The sequence below is a fragment of the Mizuhopecten yessoensis genome, unplaced genomic scaffold (assembly GCF_002113885.1).
Source record: "Mizuhopecten yessoensis strain PY_sf001 unplaced genomic scaffold, ASM211388v2 scaffold8233, whole genome shotgun sequence".
NCBI lineage: Eukaryota > Metazoa > Mollusca > Bivalvia > Pectinida > Pectinidae > Mizuhopecten > Mizuhopecten yessoensis.
The window spans coordinates 280683-290921 of NW_018407445.1; the positions used below are offsets into that span (position 1 = coordinate 280683).

At 36.2% G+C, this 10239-nt stretch overlaps 1 protein-coding gene across 7 annotated transcripts in view; it reads right to left on the bottom strand.

Annotated features, from left to right (window-relative positions):
* Positions 1–4088: 4088 nt before the first annotated feature.
* Positions 4089–10239, bottom strand: part of LOC110455492 — a 26735-nt gene continuing 20584 nt past the window's right edge. For all 7 annotated transcript variants that reach the window (XM_021505660.1, XM_021505659.1, XM_021505662.1 and 4 more), the window contains one exon: positions 4089–7056. In XM_021505660.1, coding sequence (XP_021361335.1) covers positions 4892–6838 — 1947 coding nt within the window. In that variant the 5' untranslated portion in view covers positions 6839–7056 and the 3' untranslated portion in view covers positions 4089–4891. The remainder of the gene's footprint in view (positions 7057–10239) is intronic.

Genomic DNA, 10239 nt, shown 5'->3' on the forward strand with positions numbered 1-10239 from the left:
TCTAGGTATGGACGATTGAAGTCTCCACTATAAATACTATTGTGATATTGCGGTTTCCTATTCATGGAGTTTTCAAGGTAGGTAAATGTGGGTCCTTTGTCTGAATATGGTCTATACGATGTAGCCACTGTGAGATTATTCATAGGAGTGTTGATATTTCGAAGCTAATTCAAAGAGATTCATCATTTGTTTTAAATTCTGGTTATGTTCTGATACGTATTTGGTAGTTGAAGTAGAGAGATCGGGGAATGCTTTCGTCCTTTTAGATCAGGCTTATAATGTGAGATGGCAACTATTTATAAGATCACGTGCCAGTTTAGCCATGTTTCTGTTCCTGCAACAATGTTTGGTTTTACTTAATAGGTAATGAGGTCATAATGGAACAAAAGCATTGTTATATAATAATAAAAAAGTCTTATAAAGTGAACATTTCATATTTTTAGACAAAAAAAACTCAGGAGCTAGGAACTGCTAAAATCGTTCATCTCATAAAATAGTAAATCTTTTATTATTTCCACTGAAATAAGTTCTATTCCTTTAAATACACATACCTTGTTTACATTTCTTCATGAATTGTAATGAAATACCCTATTCAAAATTTACCAGGTGGAAATCACAATAAGTGCAATTTTCTCCTTGAACCGAGGATGGCCTTTCATGTGGACCTACAGAAAGCATGTACCACTGTGTGTTTTATTTTCTTTAGTCAGGTGAATCTGGGAAATACCTAGCCACGAGTTGTGGTATGTCGTAGCTAAAGTTTAAGACGATGTCGGCTTCCGTGAAAACGCTATGCAAATTTCGCATTTTAAAAATTCGTTATTTAATCGTGGTCTACAAAGTGTTTACAGACGTAGGACCGTTAACAGCGTGTATTTCTCCCAAAGAAAATGCTTTGAATAAACTTTAAAACAAGTTTTACATCGGTATGTGTATGGGGTTTACGTCATCGCGACAGTCAGGACTCGGAGTTAGCATGCATTAGCTCGTATCAAACATCGAGGCCGTGAATTAGATTTAGCCTTGCAATTTCGATTTCGGATAAAAAGAAACATTTCTCATAAATCAAAATGAAATAAGCCCCTTTCATGCATGTACGTACGTACAATGACACCCTCATACGACCAATGAATTATTTATCAGCAATATATCCCTAGCTATCCGATAATGTGTGGTATGTTAACATGTACCACAGTACTCATAGGCCTGATGTTATTTAATAATTTCATGAACCATAGAAAAGAACAATATCATGTAATTTTGAAGGCAAGCTTTTTCATTAAGGCACACTGCTGAAATATAATTTTCGAAACTCTATTCATACACAAAAACATTATTACACAAATATTAGCATATTGATAACTAGTTGCATTGTAAGGCACATACATATTAAACGATATATTTCACGTCTATTAACTGGGAAATTAACACCTTCAAAAGAATAAGATCAATTGCCAATACAGGTTAAGCAATATAGCACCATGTAACGGAGAGTGGTACAGATAGGGGGGAGCTTAGCACAAGTAATAAAGAGTTAAGGCAGGTAAGGATTCACCTAGTCCGCTAAAACTGACCATAATCGCAGCCTCCTAAATTCTGATCGCTCGCCTCTTTATAGACCAATTACAGGCAACCGATCAGAATTTTGGAGACTGCAGGCATGGTCATATTTAGCGGATTAGGACTCACCTAGCGTGGGTAATGGAGGGATTGTACAGGTAATGGGTCACCTAGTAGTCAGGTAGTAAACATTCTGTACAGGCCAGGGGTCACCTAGTAGTCAGGTAGTAAACATTCTGTACAGGCCAGGAGTCATCTAGTACATGTTATAATGAGTTTGTACAGGTCAGGGGTCACCTAGTACAGGTTATAACGAGTTTAAATAGGTCTTGGGTCACCTAGTACATGTTATAAAGAGTTTATATAAGTCAGGGGTCACCTAGTACATGTTATAATGAGTTTGTACAGGTCAGGGGTCACATAGTATATGTTATAATGAGTTTGTACAGGTCAGGGGTCACATAGTATATGTTATAATGAGTTTGTACAGGTCAGGGGTCACCTAGTACATGTTATAAAGAGATTATATAGGTCAGAGGTCATCTAGTACATGCTATAATGAGTTTGTACAGGTCAGGGGTCACATAGTACAGGTTATATTGACATTGTACCAAGTAATGGAGATGTTGTACAGTAACAGGGAGATTGTATATGTAAGCACCTTGGAACGTTTGTAGAAGTAGCCACCTAGTACAGGTAAAAGAGGGAATGTATAGGCGTCACCTGTCACAGATGAGGAAGAGATCGTAGAGGGTGGTTACGTAGTGCAAGTTAATAGGTTGTTGGCAATAAACACGCTTTGACTGATAAAAGAAATGATCAATATAACTGGCTAAGATGACAGATTATTTCTAAGAATAATTCTTCCCAACCCCTGCCATTCCTGAAAAATATCATGGACTTGAGCAAGACTACGAATTATAAAACTAAGAATGTTCCCCTTAAAGGAATAAGTCTATTAAGCGCCAATGAGATGAAGTTTTCCTTGAAATAGTGAGTTCAAGTACAAGTTACAGCGAATAAAAATATACATACAGACATTAATATTTACACGATAAAACAGCATATTCTGAATAGATTAATTCTGGGTAAATCCCTGAGCATGATGTGAAAATGTTTAAGTGTGAAAAGACGAGACTTGGTACCAAATGTATCCTCTGATATACGTGTTTGTCCATGTTCAGGGTAATGGGTGCATGGCCTTCAAGTAAAAGCATTGAGATGATCTGTATCACAGAAAAAGACGTTGTATATTTTTCCTGGGAATGTCAGAGCGTTAACAACAATGCGTATGAGTTCGACTCAAGTATGTATGGCTAAGTTTGTGGTATTATATACACATGTAGAGAATTAGCAGCATTGTATGTACTTATACAAATATCCCTAACTTAGCAAACACATTTTTTTTTCTAGTATTTAGGACAGAAGCCAGAATGAAACACTACGTAAGGCACGTGAAGCATTTTTACATCTAAATTGTCAAATATCTTTTTCAGGTGCACGAAAGATATATGCTACCGTACACGCTATACATATAATACCTGTGATTCGTGTTAGAGCAGAGGTTATATGCTACCGTACTGTTGGTGAAAAGCCCTAATTATGGTAAAAAAAACATCAGCACTTTTTTCTTATATATGCATAATCATCAATTAATTCTTACAGTACAAACATCAATTCTAATTATACTGTATGACATGTTTAACTCTCAAACAGTCATTAAATGACCGAAGTATTGGTTAAATAAAGCTTTTAAAAAAAGATTTGTTAAACATACGTATTAATTAACTGATTGTTATATCTTTTACACACTTTGAATGTTTAAAATAACAAGCGACGGAGCGTGGCGCTTAACGATTGGCGCCCATTAACGTGTTGTCCCTCTATTACAGACATTTCTCCGCGATGAGGTATCGTAGTGGATGTTAAAACCTGCATGAAGTCAACTTTTAGAACACTCAGAAAATTTAATTTAGATTGAAAAATTTACCAAAACAGTACAAAGTATTGTAACATGTAATTTGTGTTTAGAGCTGTAACCAAACTGCAGGTATTATTTTTATCAATTTGCAAACTCATAACAAAATGTGATATTCCTACGCGTCCTAACTTGTCTATTGTAAAACAATGTCATGAACAAAAAAGTTCCACAACTCTTAACTTTTGTTCATCACGCTTATCTATCTGTCGTTAACTGTATCAGAAAAAACCCGCTCAAACTTGTTTTCTTTAAAAATCTACTTAATCAAATTATATAAACATGTTAACGGTCACACGACGTGGAACCTCCTTGTACATATTAAATATTAACAAAGGGATTCACCAAATGCTTAAAGCTAACAAGCTGAAGCACAATTCAAACTATGTATCCATCCACAGATACCACTATCTACAACTTAGTGAGGAGAGGCTTGGCTTTTATTCGACTGGTCAATCCCTTCAACACCACACACTTTGATGTACCGGGGCAGGAACATGGCGATTATCCTGAACTATGACTGGATTATTTCATAACAGAGACCTGAATGGAGTTTTTAGCCAATCAGACACAAGGATAGCCATGTTTAATTATGTAAAAGTCCAAAACTTAACAACACTTGACCACGGCGGATTGGATGATTACTTGCACATTTTCTTTTGAATAAGTTAAACATTCATATCAAGCTGTATTTATGGAATGTTTCATATTAAATGGATTCAAAATCTGTCATTAAATAGTTTAAGAACACAGTATATCTCGTTGTGCTGCTTATACATGATACTTATGACAAAATATTAATGTAAAAATACCAGATCGAAGTAAAACGCTATGTTTGTAGTATAAAAATATACTGTTACTGTAACATACACGTATGGCTTCATTGCTATTCGTCAGGTAAAGTCATACATTAGCTCTCGCATGACCACAGACGTTCGAGGTATACCTTACTATGACGTCTATATAATTTATGACGTCATACAGAAACCCTGTACATACATTTTATGAGGTCATATAGAAACCCTGTACATAAATGATCTTTTCCATACCAAAAGTATACACTAAACGTGTTACTCTCACCTGAGGTACTTAGCAACTGTAAGTTCCATATACAAATGTTAAAAACACGGAGATTGCTGCCCTATATGAACATGCGTATAACAAATGAATGATGTAACAATCAACGCACCAGATACACCTATTTTCACACTATAAACCCTGGTTAGGATCTAAGTATCCTTCTCGAGTCAATTATAAAGAGAAATGTGATGGACGGACGGAAGAATAATGAACGTTTTATACCACAGCTTTTCCGGTCAATTAAATGATGGCAGACACGATTGGAATATCCTTTTAAATACAGAGGCAATAATTCCGTAACACAGGGTCCACGATACATTGGGACTGTTTACCGTACCTATTTGTTCTATTGATTTCTCCTAGCTTTGTTACCTCATTGTTCTCTACACTCGCAGTCACTTCAAACAAAGCATCACTTGGTGAAGCTTTGAATAATACCAGATACTTTCTTCTGTCTTTGACGGGTTTGAAAAAGACATTTCTCAGAGTGAATTCCTCCATTTCTTCAACACGTTTGAAATTTGATTCAATTAATTGAGCGTCTTCAATCTTGGTCAAACTCAACTCAGCACATTTGTTTTTCACAACAGACAACATGAGGTTAATTTTAGTGATGCTGGCACGTGCTATTTGTAGCACGAGTCTGCTAGTTCTATTAACAGGAATGCTGGTAAAACAAGCACAGAAAAACTCGTGGATACTTGCGTCTGCACAAGTTCGCTCTTTTGGTATTTTTCGAAAAAGACTTATTCCTCTTGGAAGTTTACCATCTGTTGTTAACTGCACCCGATTGTCAAATCTTTTCTGTGCTATGTCATCCATTAATGCGTAAACGTCAAATGGCGTTGTTATGACCTTTGTGTTCTGAATCATCGTTTCCGCGAGGTCAGGGTGTTGCTGTTTAAAATGCTCCGGAAGTACTATCGTCAGAAGTGGCATTCGAACCTCTATTCGTCCTGCTACTGTATTTCTGACCGTATCAGACCTGCTCCCGTGATCACTCATCAACAACAAAACAGTGTTGTCTAAATGACCGTCCTTTTTAAGCCAGGTTAAAAAATCCACAAAATCTTGATCGCCTATTTCGAGAAAATTAGCATAATCGTGACTTATTTCGTTTATCCATGTAAAAGCAAACTTTGCTTTGTTTCTATAAACATCAATAAATCTTTTGAAATATTCGAGAAACATGTGATGTTTAAGTCGGTTTCTAAAGCACAAAGATGAATATTTTAATTGAATGTCCTTGTCCTCGAGGTAGAGGAGTACCTGGTCTAACGACGTTGTCACGGGCTGAAGGTTTTTCATAGCGAGATACAATGGGCGTATGTAGTGATCACTCGGCTGCGCATTGAATCCTTTGGCTGCGTAGTTAAACGTGGAGAATGCTGGCCAGTCCTCCGCATATAGGGTCGCGTAACCCGCCCTGGAAAAGTTGTGGAAAATAAGCGGGTAGTCATCAAAGTAACGCTGACCAACATGCGACAATTCCCGCGGATCTGCCTTTCTTCCAGTCAACAGAGGCACCATATTTGGAAACGTATTCTCCCCAACTTTTGTATAACCCTTAAATGACAGACCTCCTAAAACATCCTGAACGTACTTCATTGTTTTAGGCAGTTTACGCAAAGCCGCATTTCTTGACACCGAATCTATTCCCAGAATTAATACACTTAATTGATCTTGAGTTTCGTTATGGATTTTCTTGGAATGAAGCACTGTACGGTAATCCGTGTTCATAAGTAAACCTTCGTATATCACATTCCCAGCCTGGTCACGACACCTGGCCACAACAAAATCACAATTAATGTATTCTGGTTCAAGAATATGTACTTCCGGTTTCAAGATAACTTCATCATCGCCTTGGCGTTCCACCTGTTGGTAAGTGCAGTCTATATCCGATTTCGATAATTGTTTAAAACTTAATGTTGTAGTGTTTAACTGAATAAAGCCTTTCCTATCTATATACACAAATGAAAGACTATCGTCACACACTACCGGATGTGGATGCCAGTTCAGTTTCATGATCTCTTCGTCAAACGGGTCTATATCTGGCAGAGTACACACGCCATTCACATTGGTATGACTGAATCGAAACTTAGACGGCTGGTTGTACCTAAAGTTGGCGAAAAGTAGTAACGACACAAGAAACACTACTACGATCGACTTCTTGTTGACTTTAAAATACCTCACAAGCTTGGAGCACATGGACATAGTCATGATGAGTCCTGACGACGTTGGAAGTACGGTGTCCGAGCTACCTCATTTTGTCTTGCATCTTGTTTTGGACAAAGATGTCTCTCCATGGACAGTCGTTATGCAATGCGATCTTTCTCCCTTTACAGATATTTCGTAACAATAGGTTGTTGGTCTAATTTATAATGTATAGATCTGCCATGTCTCGGAGACTACATGCCGGTTAACTCATCCAAGAGTTCCTGAAAAAAACACCAAAAAATGCTGTTAGATACAAAAGACCACTGACAGACCAACACTAACCTTAGTAACATCATTAGACGCCAATAACTCGATTGGGCCGATGATTATTTGAGGTAAAGTTCTTGATTTTTAGGCAATCAATTATAAAATAATATTTTATAAATTTCAAAGAGAATATGTGTTATTATTAAAAATAAATATGCATGTGGAGTTGTTTTGTGTTTCGTTATCTTTGTGGTACTTTTTTTCGCCGATGAGAGTACTACTTTGATTGGTTCAATGATCGCAATGTCCAGTACTTATATATATGGTGTTTGTAATTGGTTTCTCTAGAATATACGTGTTATATGTGAATAAACGTTTGTGTTGGATGGTGAAGACGATGGTTTTTTTCGAATTAGATTTTACACTAGCCTGTTCCTACAAGCATTGGGAAAGTAAAGCACTCTTTTCAATGAAATCGAGAAGATACTCCTCTTTTTTTGTCGTTTTTAGGAATATGGATTTTTCAACAAAGGGCTATAACTTTGTAAAAAAAAAAGTTCAGAATTAAAAAATAATATCTGGATGCACAACTGCAGGTGGTAGTTATCATATCTGGAAACTTTCGTTGAAATTGATCCATAACTTTAAAAGGAGTTGTCCGGACAAAAAGTTTCAGGATTTTTTTCAACAAAGGGCCATTACTTCGTGAGAAAGGGTCAGAATTAAAAAAACAATACCTGGATGCACAATTTCAGGTGGTAGTTATCATATCTGAAAAGTTTCGTTGAAATTGGCCATTATTTTTAGAGGGAGTTGTCCGGACTAACTTTTTCTACGGACAGACAGAGAGACGGAAGGACGGACAGACAAGCTGATTCCAGTATACCCCCCTAACTTCGGGGAGGGGGGGGGGGGTAATAAAAGATAATTTCTGTGCGACCAAGGTCAAGGTAACATGAAGAATCACAAAGTCACACATATCACTTAACCTTTCAGTGGTGTATATGGCTTTGTGAGCGAATTATATTTCTGTTTCCTTGCAATTAATTAACAGCCGATACGGAAACTGTTGTCAGCTCTATAGTAAAAGGAGATCTCATTATGAATTTGATTTTTAATCGTTTAAACGTACTTGCACTTGTGCAGGAACACTGACATATTAATAATATACAGAAAGTGTTTCATCTTCATCCTAAATGTACTTCAAAGATAGTAATGTTACCTAAAAGACATAAAATTAAATACAAGATATCCAAGAGGTATCTTTGTGCCCACCGTTTGTAAGATCTCCATTAGGTCTATGTAGGTGTGATCTCTTTCATTTCTTTTCTCTGATTTTCTGGATTGATAGTCGTGTAAGCAGTTAATGCATCTTGTGGTAACTTTTGGTTAAAAATTCTTTAAACTGTGTTTAACAACGTCCTTTAAAGTTAGGTTCTCATTTGAGCTCTTTACTAAAAAAGAAATGCATATTGATAAACAAAATTCCTGGCAGTCATATGGTTCTGTCAATCAAGTAGCTTACTTATATCTCAGAACAATATATTCAAACTAGTGAATTATGCAAAGCTAATGAATTTTCATTCACAAAGGAAATCTAATAATAACTGCCATCTTGTTTTCCGGTCAGTCTTAAAATGAACCCTGCACCAATAATTGAGATTTTAGAAAGAACCAATGAGTACAATTTAGGAAATAGCGATAACAAGATTGTTTAAGGACGGGAGACGGGCGGACCATATACGAGTGATATATATCTAAAGATGATGAGCATGACGCATGACGCATGACGCAATCTTGAAGTTAATATATATTGTATACGGCATGCATCATTAACATACTAGAACCCAAATGACAATGACAGGTACAGCATATATCAGTGTTAAAGGAACGTAAAAACAAGATGGCAGTTCTTTGTGAATGAAAAAGCATAAGCTTTGCATAATTCACTAGTTTGAATAACCTAGTCTCAACTAGCGAACATTTCCATTTTCACACCTAATAACAACTCGGTTATAGTCTGTTTCAAAATGATGTAGATGGTAGTGTAATGCATATTATTATTAACAACTTTTGTCTACTTCAATCAGAGAAATATTCCATTTTCTTTGTAAAGAATTGTGATGACACGTGGCAGTAGATGAATAATATTGAAAAAATTGAACAGGATACATTTATTTTACCTCAAATAAGTATGTTTTTTACAGTTATTATACCAGGTACAGTACTAGCAGCCTGCTTGTTATTAAAATCTTTAACTATTGCTGATCAAGGAAAGACTCGCTAACTAATCTTAATATCAATGATTGATTAAAATTCTGTAATGCATTGTCTATACCTTTCAACTGATAAGATAACAGTTGACTGAATGTATTTTTATTTTTATGGTGCAGAATAGCAATCGCAAGCTGATTTTGTGTGGACATACACTGAAGAAAGGAAAAATAATTATAATTTTCACTTTTCATAATATCACAATTAAATGTCATTTTTGTCAACATTTATTCAAAGCTTGGGCTATTGGCCCATTATATGTGGTACATGATATACAAGAACAAGAGGTCCATTGGACCTGTATCGCTCACCTGGTTTTATACCTAAGTCATAACAACTGAATGCATTAGTACATCTTTATATGAAATTTCCTCAAAACCAGACAAGATCTATGCTCTAACCCAACTGGGACCACAATATCTGACTTTCAACTAACCAGAGGCCTCCATTGAGTTGCCATGTTAACAGATTTGAAATAAGTAATATGTAATATTAAAGGGTGTAATTAGACAAAACTTTCATTTTCATTCAACTATAAGCTTTTATAAACCTAGAAACCAATTTATGAAAACTACACCATAGAATATGATAATCTAGCTGTAACATTTCCTAGGACCACAGGGGTCAAATCAACCTCATTCAATCAAGAAATGTTTGTTCTTCCTCAATGTTTTTGGCCAAATTTTGTACAATCCACTCGGGCAATTAGGGGATATAAGCGTCATAAAACAAAATTTAAGATAATTTTCCTCTTTGGGGCCCGGTCTACCTAGCCCCAGGGGTCGAACGAGTCTCATTTATTTAGGAAATGATTGCCCTCCCCCAATGAAGTTTCAGAGAAAATTTGGTTGAAATCTTCTCTGGCGTTTAGGAGGAGATGCGTTTTAAAGCAAATTTAGCTAAGTTCCCCTTCAGTGCCCCCC